At 32.7% G+C, this 22,928-nt stretch overlaps 1 protein-coding gene across 1 annotated transcript in view; it reads left to right on the top strand.

The window, feature by feature from the left end:
• Positions 1-7,205: 7,205 nt before the first annotated feature.
• LOC123707381 (limbic system-associated membrane protein-like) overlaps positions 7,206-22,928 on the top strand; it is a 63,547-nt gene continuing 47,824 nt past the window's right edge. Inside the window, exons 1-2 of the mRNA XM_045657391.1 lie at positions 7,206-7,356; positions 14,947-15,148. Coding sequence (XP_045513347.1) covers positions 15,109-15,148 — 40 coding nt within the window. The 5' untranslated portion in view covers positions 7,206-7,356; positions 14,947-15,108. The remainder of the gene's footprint in view (positions 7,357-14,946; positions 15,149-22,928) is intronic.

Consider the following 22,928-nt stretch of genomic DNA (forward strand, 5'->3'; position numbering starts at 1 on the left):
CAAGCTTTTTGGAGGCTAATTTAGCCTTCCCTTCCAAATGACCGCGAAACTGGACGTTATTCGATATGTCAACGCCCAATATTCCGATGTTAGCTGAGGCTTTAAGGAGAGTGCCTTCAAAGAGGGGAGTAGCGACAAAGGGAGTTTTTTTAGCGGAAAACGCGCATACTTGTGTCTTCTTGGGGTTAAATTGGACTAGATTTAGTCTACCCCAGTCCGAGACTCCACGTAAAAGAGTTTCGACTTCAGACACAAGTTTGTTCCGGCACTCATCAACAACAGCCCGAGAAATACCTGCCCGGCCCGTGTAAAAGGTATCCCCAGTGCTGTCGTCCGCATAGCAATGAAGGTTGCTAAGTTGCAACATATCATTAATATGCAGAATAAACATGGTCGGGGATAGGACACAGCCTTGTGGGACACCAGCATTGACGGGTTTAAGGTCGGAGCATGCTCCGTCGATGACGACCTTAATGCTCCGATCAGCGAGAAAGCTGGAAATCCAGTTGCATAATTTCTCGGGGAGCCCATAGGCTGGAAGCTTCGAGAGCAGTGCTCTGTGCCACACCCGATCGAAGGCTTTCGCTATGTCCAAACTTACCGCCAGCGCCTCCCCCTTGGACTCAATTGCCTCTGCCCACCTATGTGTAAGGTATACAAGGAGGTCACCAGCTGAGCGACCACGACGAAAGCCGTACTGAGAATCGCTAATCAGCTGGCTGCCCTCTAGATACCTCAAGAGCTGGCCGTTAATAATGGTTTCCATTATTTTGGAGAACAAGGAGGTTATTGCGATTGGGCGATAGTTGGACGGATCAGAGCGATCGCCTTTTTTAGGGATCGGATGTATCAAAGCTGTCTTCCAGCACTTCGGAACAGTGTTGAGGGAGTACAGCCGCATCACAGGATGTCGCCGCTTCTGACCAGGCTTTATAGCATTCACGCTTACGGCGCAAAGTCTCTTTGCACGAACGCCTAAACCAAGGCTGGGACTTGCCACCGACCGGCACCGCAGAGAATGGAATAAAAAGTTCCATGCCCTGCAGGATCACATCAGCGACAGAGTCAGCGACGGCATCCGGAGTACTCAACGAAAAGCAAATGTGCCCCCAAGGGTAGGACGCAAAAAAAGACCGCATCCCGTCCCAATCTGCTGACTTATAGTGCCACACACGGCGACAGCCCGCAAAGCTAGGCCGTAAAGGGCGCGTGAGCGGCACAATGCTCCGTACCACACAATGATCTGATGAACCCAATGGCGGGTCAACAGAGTCTTGGTAGGTCTCCGGATGTGAAGTCAGCAGAAGGTCCAACAAAGAAGGTTTATGACCATCCACATCTGGTATTCGCGTAATCGCAGGGACCATTTGCGTCAAGTCGTAGGCTAAAGCAAAGTCGTGAAAGGATCTTCCCGCGTGATCGGTGGTTTCAGAGCCGAGCCAATCGGCATGGTGGGCGTTAAAATCGCCAAGTATCACGATTTCAGCGGTAGGAATCCTTTCGAGCAGGGAATCTGTAGCCATTTGGATGTGCTCAATGAGTCGGTCAGTTTCGGTATTTCCGCTATGGGACCTATACAGGCATGCGTAGAATCGCGGATGGTCATCGCAGTCTACGCGCAGCCAGAGGTTAGATAGGTCCCTTCCTTCAAGCGTCCCGAGGCGACGAGAACAGATATCCTCTCTGACGTACGCGCAAACTCCAGCCCGCGGCACAAATGAATGTTCCAATTTGTACCCCGGGTAGGAGAGGTAAGAAGTATCAGCCGGGGAGGAAATCTGAGTCTCGGTAAGAAAGAGCAAGGCCGGCTTCGCAGTCTCTAAATGATAGTGGACAGCGTGGATGTTGGAGTTGACCTACATGTCTTATTAAGAGGTTCAAAGACTCTATGCCTCTGCTAGATGTGGCTTTCATGGATGTGGGGCTTTCATTATCTTAGTTTAGTGTTTAACAACCTTTTACGTAACAATAAATAAAAATGTGCGACCTATTTATGACAATTTTACAATAATGTTATCTTATATATTATACTATATATAATTTTTTTACACAGTTTGAATTTTTATAACATTTTAACAAAGAATACCTCGTCAATTACACTATATCATATGGCAAACTAAAATCGTTTTATCGTAGCCTATATGTGGATCAAACCACCAGAACAGTAAACCTAGCATGTAACAAATTTTGGATATTAAAAGAAGTTCTTAATTCCGACCCTAGCTTGAGTATATAAAGTACAGTCATGGACACATGCATACTTCCATGTCTATCACATGGATGCCATGCACTAATAAATAAGATTGGAGTATGTCAAAGGGCGTTCTATTCTTCAGTTGAAACCTAAAGACAAAGCTATCAGAAGTCGTAACACATTCAAAAAGTGGAAATGGTTCGGTCAAATTACCCATTGTGATAGGTCAAAAGACTCTGAATGGCCCAGTGAGAAGAAAATAGAGAGGACGCCCACTAGAAACCTGGGAAGATGGAATAAAAAGGATAGCGGGGAAGGATTGGAAAATGGCGAGGATGAGAGTGGAAGAATTTGGACTAGGCCTTACTTCATCAGGTCGTGTACTAATATTAAACATTATGACTGCATGTAATCCTGATTATGTAGTACTCGGATACAGGCTTCTTTTATTACCTCGTGCATAATCAATTATGCCATTTATGTACAAACAGCACCCCCTGTGCATAAAGGTGGACATAAAATGTGTACACTTTTGTTAACAAGTCTTTTATCAATAGTTTAAACTTATAGTAGGTAGCCCTATAAGTAGCCATATATAAAATAAAAAAACTCCTATAGAGTGACCCTCTGAGTTGAAAAACATTAGGTTAAACAGTGGTTTTATTATATTTAAACATAAATAAAAACTCCAAAGTGAAACCTTTTTTATACTAAAAAGAAAACAATGACGCAATTATCTTTCCAAATGACTTTCTTGTTTAAACAATTTTAACGATTACCACAACGCATCTGGTGTAATTTATATAATTGTTGAACAATTAGCGATATTAAAATCTGTTTTGCGAGGGGTAAATCGCGTTAAATATTATCAGTATGTTATCTACGTTTTATTTACCCATTTACTTTTCCTGATATTTAATGAGTAATTTAACAGGTATTATCAGGGAATGTTACAAACAACGTTTGAACCGCAGAATTAAATAGTATATTGTGACATTCTGCATTTGCTTGTTCAATTGCGGTTATGAGTTTACCATTATTGTTTTAGTTTGTGGATAATAATTGATAAATATTAGAGTGTAATTGATTTTAATATTAATCGAAATTGTTATCGCAGGATAATTGAAGGGAATTTCAATTTTATTATTGTGATATTTACCTGGGCCGAAGATGTAAATTATTACGCCACTATTCTAGGGATACAAAATTCAATGATTGCCAGCATCTTGATGCTAATAAAGTACCAAATTGCCAAGACATATATGTTATACATTAGATTGTAAAGAGCCACATCAAAAAGGGGACTATCCCCTTTTTCGCATAAATAAACTAGAGCATTTCTCGATTTCATCTACGTTTTCCTATTAAATACTTAGCCATTCCCTTTCGTAGAACCGTTAGGCTAACCTACTCTGCTGTATAAGTTAGGAATTTAATTGAAATTGACACCATCCACCTGTCTTCAAATTACAAACAGGAGTCTCGTGCGTACAGTTTTACAGAGCTATATTTTACAAAAAATTCCAAAAAGTTCTCGCTTTTAAACCGTTTAAACATGATTCTTTGTAACAGGTTTTTTGCTTCTTTTTGTTACGTTTGTTTATTTCTAAATGTAAAATTTTATTGTAATCCCACTGAGCAAATTATTTTTTTAAATATATCTGTTCGTTTTTCTTGCTAAAACTTGAGAATGTCTCAACCGATTTGGCTTCTTTTAATCATGACATGACTGTGGAAATTAGAGAAGGTAAGAAAAAAGTATAATATAAAATTTAATTTTCCAAAAAAAAACCCTTGGTTGCCAAATATTTTTAGGTTTGTTCAAAAATTTACATTTTTCGTAGACGTTTGATGCGGTCCGATCCCTTTAATCTGTTTTAAAAACAGTTTTTTTTAACAGATCTGTTTCGAAAAAACGTGCAAAAGTGGTAGGTTTATGTCGATATAAGAAAATAAATAAATTTCAAGACTATGATTTACATCGATCATCAGTTTGACGTCGCGAGTCGGAAAATCATCATCTTTATCTTTATACACGGCAAAAAAATAAATAAATATAGTAAATCAGAAGGTGTTAATTGATTTAGTGTATAACTGTATTATGTTAAGTAATGTAGATACCAAAACTTTTTACTAAGGTTGAACTAAATATATTTTTTATTTACAAGTCTTCGGTGTTTTCTTTTATCGTACGTGTTTTATTTAGGTATAAATAAATAACAATATTTATCCAGAGGTAGAAGATGAATAGTAAGCTGAAAAACTTGAAGTGACGTTAAAAGGAACATGATAAGTCAAGCTTAATATAAACCTCTTATAACCCTCTGCCTAGCTAGGGGAATTATGATTATGAGAAACGTTTCACGTGTGAATCAGGGTATACCATAGCATAATATCTCTGTCACATAAAGCGTAACGTAATAAAGCTTGGTGATTTCGATATGATATATTTCATAATGAATTGGGCAGAGAGGGCTAGTAAATTATTTTTCTCGTGTTTTTCGAATTGAAACAGTTTTTATTTTGTCGGAAAAGTCAACGATAACACATGTCAGTGTGTATTCATGATTGACATCTGAATACAATTCAACGTAAAATATATTTTAGTGAAGGATTTTCGTAATTTATATTTATAGTTAATTTGTACGACTAAGTTGTTTTTATGTCTAAGACGAAGACGATATAGAGAATATAATAATTTTACAACCAGTTGTTTTACCAGCCATTTATAAATGTTCATTAAATTATGAGTTTTCAAAATTCAAAGTTATTAACTGGATTTTCAAAGTGTGTACATTTAAGGAATTTACTATTCATCTCACAAAAATAATTTACATCAACAATCCTGGTCTAATCTAAAGAATGGGGAAAAACTTGGGTTTCATTTCAACATTTTCCTTTTATCCAAAGAAATAAACCTTGCCTCGATACAATCTCTACTAATTAATTAGTTAATTATTACTACCTCGACATTGCCTCCCGATGTTAAACGAAAGTATAATTATTTCTTAATACAGCTAAACTAATTAGGAGTATACCATTTTGTTTTTCTATTTCTACGGAGTTCCGAGTAACGGCACAGTTGCGGAATCTCACAGAGTGTCGTCGCCTATGAAACATTTATTAAATTGCAAGACCTTTGCTGCCTATCACGAGTTGGTAGCACCATTCGTATTGGTTCCCGAAATACCACAACGGAATGTTAAAAATATATTTTTGTTTTATAGTTATAGATTGCTTAATGTCGGTCCATTTTTTTTGGTCTACTATTTCTTAACGCTGACCGCGTCAAACTCATTAAACGGAAAACATGCTTGACTTAGAACCAAAAATTGAAACTAGGAAACATTATGAAGAAAAATAATGATGAGAAATGAAACATAGATGGCAAGTACCTATAAAGAGTATGTATGTCATGTATGAAATTACATTACACAACGAATAGTTAAGATTACGTTAATCCATAGAATTTTTGATAAAAATGTCCAAGACAAATAGTTCTCATAAAACTTTCTTTATCGCACTCTATGAATCAAAGAGATCTTAAACATTAAACGGCGTGGTTTGGTCGAGCATAATATTTAGACGCGCATTGAGATTCAGATATTCCGTTCTGATCTTGCAAATGAGCTCACGTCTAAAGGCCGGGCAAAGGTTTTAGTTTTAAGAGACGAGGGAGCATGGAGTGGACCGGAATGGAATAACTTGTGCGCCGGCAAACTGCCAGAACCGAGTACAGTACCAGTTCAAGCAGTATTCCGAATTTAAATTTGATATATTTATTTGCAAAGCGCGTTCGAACTTTGAATTTGAACTGGTGCGGCTAGGTTATTTTTGTATAAATAAAATATTGAGGGTTATTTAGCTTAACATGTGTGCTTAAAATTACATTATGGTTACAGAACTTGAATCCTTCTGGGCATGCTTTCCATGATGTTTTTAATAAAGTTTTGTGGTTTTACTTCCTAATCCTTTTCTATGACTCTTTTAAACTGTCTTGAGTTTGGTATATTAGAACAAAACTTTGGTAGTATAAACAGTAATTTCAGAACTTATAAAATATTACTTAATGATGGCAACACTTTCTTGCACACACGAAACAAATATTTGACCTTACATGACTTTTGTAGCAAAACTGTTTTTATTTCACACTGTGTTGCTCTTCAGTCGCTTTATTTGTTGGATCACCGATCGGCGCTTGCCGTGTGCATTCTAACACCGCTTTCATATAATCGATACTCATACGCATTTTGCAAAGTATAATCCTACCCTAAATCAATTTATTTGAACTGTTTTAACTATATATCATCAAACATAATTTACCAGATGATATATTTAAAAATTAGTTTTTATAATTAATGTAGTCTAAGTGTAGAAGTTTGGTAGAAGTCTGATCGTCCAAAAAGAAAATAGGTATCTTTTTGGATTCCTTAAACTCTGCCTTATTATAAACACATTAATATTAAAATTTTATAATTGTGTGCGATTCGCTAGTATGATCGCCACGCTAGTGATTTCTTTTTAATAAACTTAAAATATTTAAAAATATTAAACAATATACATCGCATATATATATTTATTATTATTATGAGGTACGTCTCAAACTTAAATTGTAAATATAACACGAATATTTACAGCGTTAAGTATTTATCTAGATCTTCGTTAAGATTCGCAAATGATTATTTGATTGCAAACTCGAGTCTGGCAAGTTTGAAGTACACTGAAGAAGTTATAAATATGTTCGCAACTCAGCGTCGAATAAAACTGAATGATAATGAGGCCCAACAACTTTTAGGTTTTTAATTAATAATGCTACATTTTCATGTTGATATTAGGCCATTTTTATAGTGTGACATAAATTAAAATGAAAGTAGATTTAGTCAGAGGCGGTGAAGTGAGATATCAAATTATGAGAGGTTGTTGACGCATGCGCGCGTTACCCTGTCATCCCCTACGTCCAGTCTGCTCGACGCTTGTGGCCTCTTCGAACGAGCCTGCGCGATGAGAATTCAAATTTCGAACGATTCAAAAACTGACATTCAATTCGAACTTTAAAACTCTGTCAGTAAGACAACGTTTTTATTTTTTTCATCTGGATTTTAAAAACTGTATGTGTGTGAACTTTGTGTTGTGACGTGTTGTGAACGACATTTTAAATATTGGTTTGTAAAAACAAACGATAAATATAATTGCTTTTGGTAATTATTATATATTTAAAATGACACGTAAAATTTTCACTCGTAAGATATCAAATTAAATTTCAAAAGCCCGATCACATGCCGTATACTGCTACAACTTATTAATTAATTCATAATTTAAATATTAAGTAATGTATTAGAGAGCAACAAAATTGCGCTAATCTCGCAGAGTGATTATACCCAATTAAATTTGAGGTTGACGACAGTATTTATTGAACTCAAAATTTAAAGATTGCAATGGAATTACTTGAACAAAAATTGTTAGTAATTCTAGAGAAATAATTGTGAATATATCTGATATAAATCTAAAATTAGGTACTTATCAATTTAATCTCATTTAAAAACAAAAGAATATGTAATGATAAAAAAAATTCAACACACCTGATTGATTTTTCTGATTCTTGAAACATTTCATTAAAATAATTGGCGTTGTGTCATCTTGGTTCATAGTACAAAACACAATTCATAGAACAAAAGATATTTTGCTTTTTTATAATTCTAAAAAAATAATATTTTTAAATTGCGTGTTTAAATTGAATTCGAAGACTAATATTTTAGAAACGATGTTGCAACCTTGTACTTGGTACTTAACTAAAATAAGCTCATATATTTGGTTTAATTTACCCAAGAAATCTTTTACTATAGTTTTTAAGATATTTCCAACAAATTGATAGCGTTATATTTTCTTCTTATATAAAAAAAGGATTTTAAAAATTTAAAATAATATTTTTATTCTTGGAAAATTCCTATTACAATAAATAATATTTAAAAAATATTATATTTTACAACTACATTTTTTTTACAAACTTCTCTATTATTAAAGACTCATTTGTCTGTTTCGTTTTTAAGAGCAATTCAATCCGGTAAAGTTGTATCTTACATATTTTGTTTCAAATTTTGAATTAATAAATTAGTAGTTAAACATTTTTTTCGCACTAATTTGACCTTTAAAATGTCCTACTTGCATCACCTGAAATACCTTTAAGGACAATTTATATACATTCTAAGGAAAATGATATCACTATGGTCAGACACGATACAAATATCCCGAGAATTGTGTAAAATGTGACATTCCTTAATAATTGAAATTCAACGAATCTGCAGAATACTTAATTAACATATAGTTAATTCTAAAATTTGTCTCTTTTTAAATTAGCGTTAATTACTTTATATTTGAGAGTCATCTAACATTATAAAGGTACTACAGAAGCTCATTAAAATAATACCACAATGTGCAAATTAGTTATTCTTGCGCATGACATAGTTATGTAAAATTATTTTTAGCTGTGTTGTTCTGGTAATGATATTTTAAACTGTCATTTCAGGAAATGTTATTCATATAAATTGCATTATGCAATAATTTCCGATTGCAGTACCGGTACCCATTGGTAAATCTGAGATGCACATTTCGCGACACTTTATTCAATAATTTAGACATTCGAACATCTAACTTAATCTGAATTCTATTTCGTGTAACGCTTAATTTACTTAATTTAAAATACTAAGAGATTGATCAGACTTACGAATATTTCATGTCACCTGTCATGGGTCTTGACCCTTAAAAGCTTTATTTTATTAATGTTTGTATAAACTATCTTTTTTAACCTTAAAAGCATTGCCCATTTAAATATTTCTAAGAACCTCATACCATTAAGGTGTTACGACGTTTTATTCCCTTAAGTATACGTATATGGACATTTTTACTTTTATAAATAGGTCTTGATAATATAGAAGCGGGAATACTATAAAAACTCAATATGAATAAGCTTTTTATATTTTTTGGGCATTTCCCGAATATCAAACGCTCTTTGACTTTCCAAACGGGCCTTATTTTACAAAGAATGATTGTGAACGGGATTTTGCCAAAATAAATAAATAAAGTTGGACCAATTCACACTAAATATTTCACACATAGTGTAGACTTTTACGCTTAACGCATAGTGATTTTAATAGTAGAGAAAAAATGCGGATTTACTCACCATAATTATATTATTCAGCCGTGATTATCTTGATCTTGGCTTTCCGTAAGTCAAATTCAAGTCATTAAAACGTAATTTAGTTATTAATATTGTATTAGCATATTACAACGTACGTTTATACAGCATTATTTAATATTATTAATCGAAATTTGTACAGGTAAAATTCAATGAAAATCTTATTGGTCATAGCATACTATTCGTATATAATTATAAGTTTGAAAAACAATGCTCTATTGTATAAAATAAAGTCGCATTAACACAACAAATTGTAAATTTGATTACTCCCTCGAGAGATCTACCACTTCGCGTCGTCTACCAAAACGCTCCTTCTGGCACTATAGTGTATACTTTTACAGAGACCTCTTTGATGCATACCAAAGTAAACATTAGTATTTAAGTCATACAGATTCACAGGATACTAATATTGCTAATATTTTTTAATACAATTTTACAATAAACTAATCACGCCGATTAAGGCCCCGAGGCGTTAAGTCTATATTCTAAAATTATACAGGAAGTAGATTAATGTGTTTTATTAGTATAAATATAGATTTTTGTTTTGATATTATGATTACCGATACTATAATATAGCGTTAGGACTCGTTTTATAGCAACTTCCTCTTTCCAAAGTATCCAAATGCCAAAAGTTACTAGCAATACTTCAGACTACAGAGAAACTTCATATATTAATCCTTAAATATATTAAAGACTAGCAAGCGCTTTATGTAAGCACAACAGCTCTACCCAATTTTAACTAGCCAATAGCCTATAAGTCATCAAAGGTATACGGAAACTCCTCGTACATTGAAGTTCAAAATCAAAGCCATGTTTAGCTTCTTCACGTTGACTGAAGAAACTTTAATATTTATTTAGTTGTAAGTAGGAATTTAAAGTTGGAATGTAACCTTTTTGGCTCTCAACTTAAAAGTTTTCATATTTATCCTTTTGGGTTATGGACGTGAATTTATTTTTGAACCTAATATTTTTAATCATAAATGACTAGAAATCTTTTAAATGTTTCCATCTTTATCTTACACTCATATCGTATTGCTCTTTCTATCGATTGACGCCAGTACGATGGGGGACCTTGTTTGAGAACGTAGAACAATTTATCTAATTAGAAGTTGTGAAGATATAAAAACCTGATAATATGTTACATACGATTGGTACATCGTAAAATAATGAAAGAGTAAAAACTTTATTCATTTTTAAATTCTCCTATCATCGGTCTTAACGCGATAAAAGCATTGAGAATGTAATTAACAATAATTAAAAAGAAACACTTTTTTGTAGGCAAAAGTGCACTCATCTATAATTAACTTGGCGTATCTGCTTAATTAAGCATTGCGTTGAGAGGATCTCTACTGGATATTAATAGCTCTGGAAAAGCTTGATAAAAATATAATCTTTTTTTTGACATGATTTTTTCTATATATACGTGGTCATTTTAAAATATACGTATAAAATTATGAATCATTTACGTACTTTAAATTTGTGATAACACTTAATAGGATATGTTCAAGTATGCTGTAGTCAACGAGTTCTTTGTAGTTACAAAAAATTTCACAAAAATTTGTATTTCTTATATGTCCAATTACTACAACAACTATCTTTAAAAAACATGAATGAAAGTCGAGCTCTTTTACATACGCAATTGGAAGAATTTATGGAAAAGCAGAAGTGCCTTGTTATCCTGTTTTATAGCTTCCTTAACTAATAAGTCACCGTATTTATGGATTTATGTATTATAGATGTAAAGCCTTTAGCTGACAGGGTGGGGCGTTTATTTAAAAAGTAGATATTCTAAATTCAAAATTAAGTCACTCATACAAATTCAATACCTATTTGAAAATAGAACACAAAGAAAATATAAACAAAAGCAAAATTTGTGGCAATAATATCAATATGCTGAATTTAAAATTTGAAATAATAGGATTCCTCAAAACATGTTTTCCGGTAACGTGGCTAAGTCGAACCGCACAATCCGTTCTGATTGCACAAACGCTCGGCCGATGTGTTAAATTTTAACGTTCGCGCTCTACGCCCAGGGAAGCCGAAAAAACGTCTGAATCCGAGGCGATTTGAAATATTTCAATGTAATTGACGGCATGACGCGACAACGCAATTTCATTCAATTACAGGTGAAATGTTTGAAAAGTTTTTCTACATTTTATGAGAACTCAAACTTCGTATAATTAATTGTTAAGGTAAACGCTGGAAATTGTTTGAGGGGAAAGGTTTTGAACCACAATAATTTAATTAAAGTGAGTGGTTACAATCCTAAAAGATCCATTAAGAAAAACTTATATATAACTTTTTAATGCTCTTAAAATCGTAAAACTAAAAATCAGCCATATTTTACGTCTTTATATAAATGAATAGCGCAGAGGCGACAGAACTTGGAGAAACTGATCACGATCCACGTTCTCCTTCCAGTTCGCCTTCTGTGGGCAAGGCAAAAAATCACGTGACCGAAACCCGTGGAAAATGATATTCCGCTCCAAACGCTTTATTGCTGTCCACGACGCTCAGACATAAGCTGCCGATTAAAGAGAGAAATAATTTCAGAGAAATGATTTTCAATGGTGGCGTGGTTGTCAAGGATTTCCCTATTTTGAAACTATTTTGAAGTCTCACTATAAATCAGACTTAAGAATAGAATCTACATGGAGTTGCCTAAGTAAACCTTCTTAGTCACAAGTTTAGTTGTGATGAGTAATTGACTCATTGTTCTAAATTTTGTATAAGAAGTATTTTTCTCTTTAATCTCTATTTGTTTATCATTATAAAATTACAATTCTTAACGCTTCATATTATTTTAACTCTGAAATATATTAAATATAAATGCTACGGGATCAATAAGCTACTTTAAACCACACACCTTTAGAACACACAAGCATAACGAAAAGTTTCTAAATGCTTCGTATTTTGCAAAAATACGTTTAAATTTTGTTGAACTTTTAATTAGCTTTGGTGTGAAGCTTTTCAAGATAAATGTAAACACTTCATTCAATTTAAAGAATTTTTAGACTTAGTGCACTCACTCACTTATAAGTGTTATTAAATGCAGCTTTCCATTGTATATAAAAAATAATACACTTATATATTATCCTTCTATTAATAAACAATATCAATTGACAATTATTTTGTAACGGACGAAGAAAGCTTGTATGTGTTGTCTTGTACGCATACACGTTCTTACAAACTTTAGATGGAAATTTGCTAAAACTTCGCCTTAAATATTATATATGAATAAAAGCCAAGCGTTGGAAACCCAAACTGAATTATTATGTGATGCGCATATACATAATACTGTATAATTTTACTCTTTCGACCTTACATCACTCGAATTTATATATCAAATACTTTTATTGTAAAACAAAAACATCTTGTGATTGATAACCTAGATTGGGTAGATAACCCATATGGTTTTCAATATTAGAACCCAAGACAGAAAAAGTGATAAGTAATACAACTGATAAGTCATACAAACTAGTAAATTTTGCTTGAAATTCCTATTTCGAATATGGAGAGTAAACCCGTTATCCATCGTCTAAGATCTAAAAGAAATCTCTATGCAAAATTTTAAGTTCCCGGCGATATAGCTTGAACGTAAGTCATTCAGGATTTTCACGTTATTCTCACTGTTTTCTCTTGGCGAAATTGCTTTTTTAAGTATGTATTATTTTCTACTTTTAAATTCACTTTGTACCTTATTTTTCGCTTATAGTGGAATATTACACTGTAAGACTGCTCATCGTTTAGTGTTTAACTGTTCTGACAGTTTAAGATATTATTCAAGAAAGTTAACCAATCAATAAATGTAAGTTATGTGAATAACTAAAAGTTCATAATTTAAAGTTTTAAGTTTTAAAGGTTAACTAAAAATATAAGTAACAATACACCCCGAGCCTCACAAAATAGTTTGCAATTTAAAAAGTAATCGCGATAAAGAAAGATGTATAAAATCCAGATTCCCCTTACAAATAGGTAATAAGCTATGTACATCAAAGAAAATACGAATATTTATTGTCAAACAAGGTCTCAATAGTACTATTCAAGGTTTTATTAGGTACTTCGTAAAATGCCTTCATTCTTGCAAATTTATATCAAGCCCCGTAGCCGATTGGGAAGTATAAATTCGCAATACTCGGGACTTGGGATTCTTTTCTTCCGCTATTCTTTAATGAAAAATATTAGCCGTAGTTTCCGTTTCCTCGTATTTTTTCATCTTGATAAATACTCGAGTAATATTAAATGTACTTTTTGTTGAATTTGAAACACCTAGGAATCTGTTCTATGTATTTTTATTAAAATTATATAAATTGTTATGTAAACTGTGAAATGTATAGTCTTGGTAGTACTGTGATCTAACTCGGGTTCAGATTTTAAACATAATTGTAATGAAATAAAGATGTGATAGAAAAAGAGATTCTTTTGTGATATAAGAGTTAAGACCTCGTACACGTGAATGATCAGTGTTAGCTCCAGTTGTACTGTAATGAATTTTTCAATTACATCCACAATAATAATACTTGCTTAACGTCATGTGTAGAAAACATCAGAAACCAGCAGGACGAAAACCTTATCTACTTGAGAACAAAAACTGTTAAAATAACAAATATTTTACGACTAAGGCGTGTTTATCTCAATTTTCATTTTAATAACGTAATATCTATTCCTCACCAACGCAAAATTTCCTAGTACATGCACAGATTACGCTTGGATATATACGATTTTATAGGCTTGCACTGTAGCTTTGATTCTAAAGGAAAACACAAACTAGTTTTCCATCCAAGATAGGTATCCCACAAGCATTGATTACGTAGACGTTCTCAATCAATTCCGTATGAAGCTTTGCTTTGCTACAGATTCAAACGGCTATCGGATTTGAAGATTATAGTGAATAATTTGAATCTAGAGTGATCAATCACACGAAACATAATGTCATGTACCTATAAATATGTTATTCTGCAATATTAGTAGCAATATGTTAATTATATATTTAAATATAATTTAGATTTTAAGAGGGGTATTTATAGAGCAGTGTTGACGTAGTGGCTTCAGCGTGCGACTCTCATCCCTGAGGTCGTAGGTTCGATCCCCGGCTGTGCACCAATGGATTTTCTTTCTATGTGCGCATTTAACACTCGCACGAACGGTGAAGAAAAACATTGTGAGGAAACCGGCTTGTCTTAGACCCAAAAAGTCAAAGGCGTGCGTCAGGCACAGAAGGCTGATCACCTATGCCTATTCGATTAACAAATGATCATGAAACAGATACAGAATCTGAGGCCCAGACCTAAAACGGTTGTAGCGCCATTGATTTTTTATTTATATGATAATAAAAGAGGTTATTTAAAGTAAGGAAATAAATATTATGATACAAAAGATAAATAACCATGAATTATACGATTAAAGAAGTGACGTGGTAGTTAGTCGTTACGTTGCATTATTCTTTTATTTACACCGAAACAAGAACAGATACGAAATGTGTGGTATTTTAATTACCATCAATCGTTTATCAATACATTTTTTAAACATCCGTTATTTTAAAAAACATTCCTTTTCCAAGATTATAGGACTCAGAATTATAATATTTAAGATATCTTACGATTGAAATTAACGTCTCAAATGAAATAACATATTACTGTAATGTACAAGTGTTTAAGACAGTACAAGTGAAACATTGTGATGTGAGTGTGGTTAAGCAATTATGTGAAAAGGTATAGCAGTAATGTGGCTCCCAGCAGCGCTCTGTTTACTCAGCCAATTGGGTGCGTACCCTTTATTATGGATATTGCTTTTCTATGTTTTACTTGATAAAGTGTCTCATGAAATCTGCCAGACCCGAGGCCGAGATCCGGAACAAGAAAGGGTATTAAGTGGCAGTAATTGTATGTTATATATATATATATATATATATATATATATACCTTTTTGTGTATGACTGCGGATTCATTCATTTCTGTCTCTGTATATAGTAGCTAACTGTTGTTTTATACTAGTCAATTCCTAGCTTTTCTAGATAAATGGACTATCCGATATTTTTTAATTTAATTTGCATCTGTAGTTTCTGAGAATAGAGCTTTCAACAACAATTGTGAAATATTTGAAGTGCGACGGGATAGAGATATTTGTGTGTTTTTGTTTTATATCCCTATGGATATTTAGCTTTATATCCTTATATCTATATATAAGCTTAGAAAAGCAAATTTTCAGTAACAAGTCCAAAGCTTAGTTTATTGAATTCTGTTATATAACTTTTAGTTTATTTAATTTACTGAACGTTAACGCTGCCACGGAGAAAACCAGGCCCAGATTGTTTTATGATTGCAATTTTTTATTGTATTGTATGTCTGAGTGCTTTGTTTGAATTATAGTATATTTTTAAAGGTATGCATTATACCTTTAAAAATATGATGTATTTTTACTTACTTTTACGTCTATATTAAACCACCTTACACGGTTTATTTATTTATTCTCACATTAAAAAATAAATAAATTGCATTAAAATATTAAAATACATAAAAATTAAAGGGATGCAATGGGCGGCCTTATCGCTAAGGGTTCCAGGCAACCCTAGTAAGTGAAAAACTAAAAATAGAAATATGATGAGTAAAGTGCAAAAAAACCTTACCAAATATTATAAAAAAATATAAAACCTCAATCTAAAGTAATACAAAAAAATTATATTAATAAAACAAACTAAATGTAAATGTAAAATTAGAAGCATTTAATATGTATTTTTTGACGTTCATAAGTGTACATTGTGTTACCTATATAGATAGATAAATGATTTTAATTTGATTTAATTTCACTGAAAACTATAAATCTTATGGATTCATGAATGGTGATGCAATACAGAAGAAAAGAAAATACAAGAATTATACAAGTCACGATTGTTCTAGATAGAATTTATGGTTAAGAAATAAACATAAATTAGTTGGGTTAATATAGACTATAGGCTTTAATTATTAACGTAACGCTGAAAATATTACTAAACAAAAGTCCTTGTGATGTATATTTTTAATTGTAAAAGAAAAAGCTGTTTTGGGAATTCTATAATTCATATAAATCAATGTCCATTGAATACACATATTCATTGTTATTCCCATGAACAGTTGCCAACAATACAATATGTAGCGGCAGTTGGTTAGGCGTGCATCTCTTAACTCGGAGTTCGTCGTGACGTTTGTGAACTAAAAGATTTTTCTTTCTATACACCCAATAAACATATGCTCGGAACACAACACGGTGATCGAAAACATCGTAATGGCATGGTCTTAGCAAAAATTAATGACGTCCCACACACAAAAGGCTTACCTATCTGCCTAAATTAAGCATGGACAGAAATGTATTTTCATCTTTGGATGGTACGGGACGACTTACTAGCTTCGTCATACCTTAAAAAATAGCCGCCGTTGTCAATGTTCTATATCACCATTGTGGTAAAATCTAGTAGTACTGGTATGTACTGATAAGCGAAGACTAAAAAATCCTTCAACACCAGGAGACTAGCAAATGCGTTACCGGCCTTAAAGGTAGTGGTAAACTCTTCCTATGATGGCCCATAAGTCAAGCTCAAATCTGGATTGGCAGCTGGTTCTATAAAGTGGTGGCACGCGGCAAAAAAAAACTTCACTACTCCTATAATATTAAAGTGTAACAATAAGAAAATTTAATCTCTTATTCGAGAACTAACAAAGCATCGAGCCATAGCCATTCTATACTTATCAAGTACTTTAAAGATAAACTTTACAAAACATTATTTAACAATCCGCATCCGTTTCTTTGATATTTTTTCCTATACAAAAGTGATGTTGGTGGATGAAGATGATCAATCAAAAAACATTGACACATGTCGTAGATTTCTTGGTTTGTAAGCTTGTTTCCTCACGATCTTGGCTTTGTAGGAGCAAGTGCTAGTTGCGCATATACTATAATCATAGATGCACAGCCGTTAATCGAACGCACGATATTGTGTGTTAAACGAAGCCACTAGGCCAACACTGCTCCGGTAGACAGTCATATTAGGCCTATAGTACGAACGAACATTAGAAAACTGATTTATCTCGCTTCATCATAATGTGACACCATCTGACAGCTTGCAAATAAGTACCATAGTGATAACGGCGTTATAAGAATAAATGAGACTTTATAAACGCCACTCATAATGATACCTCACACATAAATTATGCAAGTTTTGCGAATCTTCTAACTAAAACCAACGTTATTTATTGTTTGTAACTTCGTGAGCCACATTTATCATATTTTAAGAAATTAAAGGAAATTTGTTCAAAGTATCGTATTTATTTAATACGGGTTTATCCAATCTCAAAAGAGTAAAAGAATTTCTCGTTTGATTCGAGGAAAATGTTCCTTTGTCAAAAACAAAATTGATTTGCCATTTTAGCTCACTATGTATGTAAAGGTTTATTCTCAATGTGTACATATTTTTACGGTACGGCGTACGATTACAAATACAGCGGAAGAAGAAAGTTATTAGAACGAAATACGTTTTTTTCTTAGCTTTAAAAATGTAAGTAACAGATACGTTGATTGATATTATTGAAACTGTGAGGTTTATAGTGCAAATTACCAACAAAAGTGTATAAAGTATGTACTTTCAAGGTGCAAATGTGTAAATGCTTGCTGTAAGCGCTCGCCCTATACCATAACTCTCATAGACCTTCGGCATGTATATCTCAAACACCATTGGAGTATCTCAAGTGAGAAAGAGAACCGATTTCTATCCGTGCTTATCTGGTGGTATTTATACTGCAAATTATTCAACTTTGGGGTTACCAGTAAAACTTTCCAAGCTTTTCGTAAAGAAATATTACAATGGTTTATTTTTACTTGGTATTTGAACCTGAGACCTTCGACCATCTGCAATGATGTTAACCAGTCATAAAGCAGGTTTACCAGCTGTTTAATTTAAAATTTAAATAAAATTAATATGTATTGTTTTAATTTATTTTTGTTTAAATTTTGCTTCTACTATTTAGCTAATAATATAAGCACGTTAAAGAATTATAGATAAAAAGCCCTGTCGCGACGGCTAATTTATAAAAATAAAAAGATAATTTATTTTTAATTAGTGACTTCCATATCACGTTCCCGGGAATCATGAAAGGAATTATTATTTATGAGGGGAGCACGTGACATTAATATTTTGTCAGCGTTTTCCTAGAATATTGCGTTTTATTAACCGTATCACATATAAAATGGGTTCCGAGGTTGATTAGTTATCGAAGCTTTTCAATACCATAAGACAAAGTTATATTGATTTCTAATAACAGTTTAATTTTGACCAATATTTCTAATTAGATTGGTTTACGACAAATATATTTCTACTTATTTATAATGTTTCATCTTGTGTTTTGTTTTTATTTATCTTTATTGTAATTTGTGTTAAGTGCAATAATAGTATAAACTGCGCATAAACATGTTCCAGATTCGAAAATATAGTTAACCACATGGTTACCTCTGTCATCCATCATGATGAATCTAAAATAAGTCTGTCCGCACATCCGGCACAAGCGCCGATCAGAGAGCAACTGAAACTCAACGATGGTTCCAAATTCCAATGCACTACTGACAGATTGACGTTGACAATTAAAACCTGTAAGATGTCTATGATATTTTGTGGTGTTAGCATTCTAGTATAATTAATGACATCATATTCCCTTATTACGTTATCTCCCGTATTTTGGCACGATCATTTACCTTCCACCACGAGTGTAATGTTAACATAAGTAAACATTTTAAACCTGCAATTCCTTTTAAATGTCTGAAGAAATACATTATGAATTAACTGTTCTTGACTAGCATTTTCAATATAATACTCGCTTTGGCATAAATCAACATATCAAAAACGATTTTAAGAAATCAAAAACATATTCGGAACGATTGTATGCATCAGTGTATACAAACTGGCCCCAAACTTGCCTCTGTAAATTATTAACATTTTATACATCTGACGCTAGCGAATGGTCCTATTTATTTTTTCGTTCGCTTCATTTCCAGACCCTAGTCGACCCATCTATGAAATATAACCTAAGAATGTATTTATACTTTACGTTAACACTTATAAAACGTTATACCTATTCTAAACGGTGTCATGCTTATGTATTAATTATCATTATATGCATTCATTTAGTTAAATTTTGTATTTTTAAAATACCTATGAGAGATAAGGCAGATGAGCAGTGTTGGCCTAGTGGCTTCAGCGTGCAACGCTCATCCCTGAGGTCGTAGGTTCGATCCCCGGCTGTGCACCAATGGACTTCCTTTCTATGTGCGCATTTAACATTCGCTCAAACGGTGAAGGAAAACATCGTGAGGAAACCGGCTTACCTTAGACCCAAAAAGTCGACGGCGTGCGTCAGGCACAGAAGGCTGATCACCTACCTGCCTATTAGATTAACAAATGATCATGAAACAGATGCAGAAATCTGAGGCCCAGACCTAAAGAGGTTGTATCGCCATTGATTTTTTTATGAGAAAGAATGACAAAACACTCAACAATACTCTATATGACGTCCGTTAATATTTAGAAGAGTCGAGTTAATATTTATATAAAACGTGACAATATTAAATGACTTACTTACTCGACTTGAAGTCCTATGTCCCTCAAGTGGGCATCTAGCGTAGCGCATGGCTCACCCATTTTCACTTTCGGCCTTTTCTAGACCTGTCAATTGGCACATCACTGCACAGCTGATGATTAGAGATTCTCTCGGGCCAGAATATTCCAAGGATTTGACGAACGCGGTTCACGAAGACCGAGTTGTGGCGTGATGCTTTTTGTAACTACAATATTGAATAACCGTTTCAATATTTACTGCGCCGACATCAACCATTGTTATTTGATAATAATTATAATGAGCACACAATGTAATTAATCTTGCTATTTAATAAGATACAAAAGAGTTAAACATATTGTACAAAAAAATTTATGAAAGGATATATTAAATACATATCAAGTGCCATGATAATATTTCAAGGGTCCCATTATCTGTTTATTTGTTAGTATTTTTTTAAATAATTGGTGATCAGCCATCGATGCCGTATACTTTTGTAGGTCATGCTGGATTCTTCATGTCTTCACCATTTCATGTTTTACTAAAAAATTATTGGCTTGGCCCAATTTGCAATTGGTAGTTAACTCAATAACCCAAGTTATTGAGTTAACTGCTAGTCTGAAACTATATTCATATCTAAATCACATTCAAACAAAAATATAGTACTTTCAGCTCGTGTTTTTTAACTATTAAAACATTATTTTTAATGGTTAAATACTTTTGTGTTTTTAGTTAGTTTTATTTGATTGAATTAATTTAAATTGAGAGAACTTATTTGTGTGTACTTGTATATGCTATCTGTGTTTAGTTTATTTTTTTGTCTAAATGTGTAATCCATAGTAAATTTTGATCTGACATTGATTAAAATATTCCAAGATATTTTCGGCTCAAGGTATACTAATAAAATGGAGAAATATGTTGTTAAAAATTTAAATTATTTGAATGATGAATGATCCTGGAGTATTAATTATGCGGATTTCAATAATTCATTTACCATATTAACAATTCAAAAGCAATACCCGAAAATTATATATTTGTAAAGACTCTTCGCAGTGATCATGGACATTTTAATAGTGAATGCAATTTTTAATCCGTACTTAGTATACAGTATTTTCTGAAATATTTACGAAATTTTCTAGTATTCCCTTTATTATTATAGATTTCTATCAGTATTGATAGAGACAGAATAAGTTCGCTGCTAATATTTATATAATGGAGATATTTTCTAAGCGCTAATAAACAATTGTTCTTATATTTTGTTTATCTTTATGACTTCACTTATTATGAGCCCCTTAATGAAAGTTACGATATAATATTCCGCCCACGCGATCGTCGCTACCGTCTTATACATTTTACCGTTTTCTGCATTTCTCTGCAGCTGTGATACTTTTGACATTTAACACCTTTTGTCTTCAGTCACCGTGACCACGCACGCTGACAATGCTATATATTTGCTAACATCAAAATAAATCCATGATCAATACACGTCTTAATACGATAATACGATAATACGATAAATATTAATATTAAATAACCAAGTCTATTTGTAGCCTACTTGTGGACCTACATACCAAATCTATATGAATTGTTGAAAATTAATAGCAACGACAACATAAGATTTATAATTAGGAACACAGAATACTATGCTTTGGTTAATATTGTATTTGTTATGATAATTTTAAATAATAAATCCTTATTTTGATTCCTTGACCGCTTGTTCCTTTATTATTTTATTCTAAGTCAAAAATCAAAATCATTTATTCATATAGGTAACACAACGTACACTTATGAACGTCAAAAAGGAAATATATATTAAATGCTTCTAATTTTACATTTACTGCCAGTTCTCACATATAACGGAAGAGAAGAACTGGCAATAAACTCTCCGCTACTCTTTCTTATACTATATAAATAAATACATAATTGTAAATACATATACGTTATCTTATTGTAAACAGATTTACGCTCAAAATGCCCCACTAGAAATTCGTCGCTAAGGAGTAAAACCTTAAAGGTAAGGTCAATTGAAGGTGGCATATTGATTCTAGAGCGGTAGGTTTCACGAATCACTTGACATACAACCTTCATTTTGATCGAGCCGAAGGCTTTTACAATTCAATCTCCTAATAATGCTGACCGATGAAACTTAGATCCCTTTGATAACGCGGTGTTTGCAGAATAACTAGATAATTATCAAATAAATCAGCAGATTTATTAGTAGTTTATTTTATTTTAGTCGTATTCATCACAACTGTAAACAAGAAATATATTTTAATATACAGAATCCTTTCATTTGTTGTTAATAAAATCGATATAACTTTAACAATATTTGTAATTGTCTTTGGTTAACATAGCTTTTACACATTGAAAAAAAAAACAATTATAAACTTATAATAATACAAATAGCTTTAATCCGGTTAAAAAATTGTTTTCTTTAATATTTGTAATGTCGTGAATTTTACGTCAATTGGAAAAAATTGTGGGAAATAGAAAGCAATTCATTGTTTGAGAGGTATATTGTGAGGTATTTAATATTTTTGCTTAATAAAGACAGCGAATAAGTAAAAATATAAGACTGTCTTGCAAAAGACGAAATTATTTCTTTCATTCATTTTACCCTCTGTTTCTAGCAATAAATTAATAATATTTAAAATTGTCTTTTGAGATATGTATGGAGTTATATAACCGTAATAGTTATTTGCTTGAATTTCAACAGAAATTTCGTGTTTCAAGTAATATTTAGATAGTATATAATCCATTAATTTTCGTACATATATCCTTCACTGGGATGTCAAAGGGACGAAATGGGATACGGGATGTGGTGACAGTAATAGTAATAAGAGCAAATGGTAAAAGGGTCTTCTGGTGTACTGTACCTTTAGTAAAAAATAACGAAACATAAACATTAAGCGATAAACGTCTTTCTTGTATTTCACATACAGTTGATTTTCCCGTGTACTAAAATGAG

This window comes from Pieris brassicae, chromosome 3 (assembly GCF_905147105.1).
Source record: "Pieris brassicae chromosome 3, ilPieBrab1.1, whole genome shotgun sequence".
Taxonomy (NCBI): Eukaryota; Metazoa; Arthropoda; class Insecta; order Lepidoptera; family Pieridae; genus Pieris; species Pieris brassicae.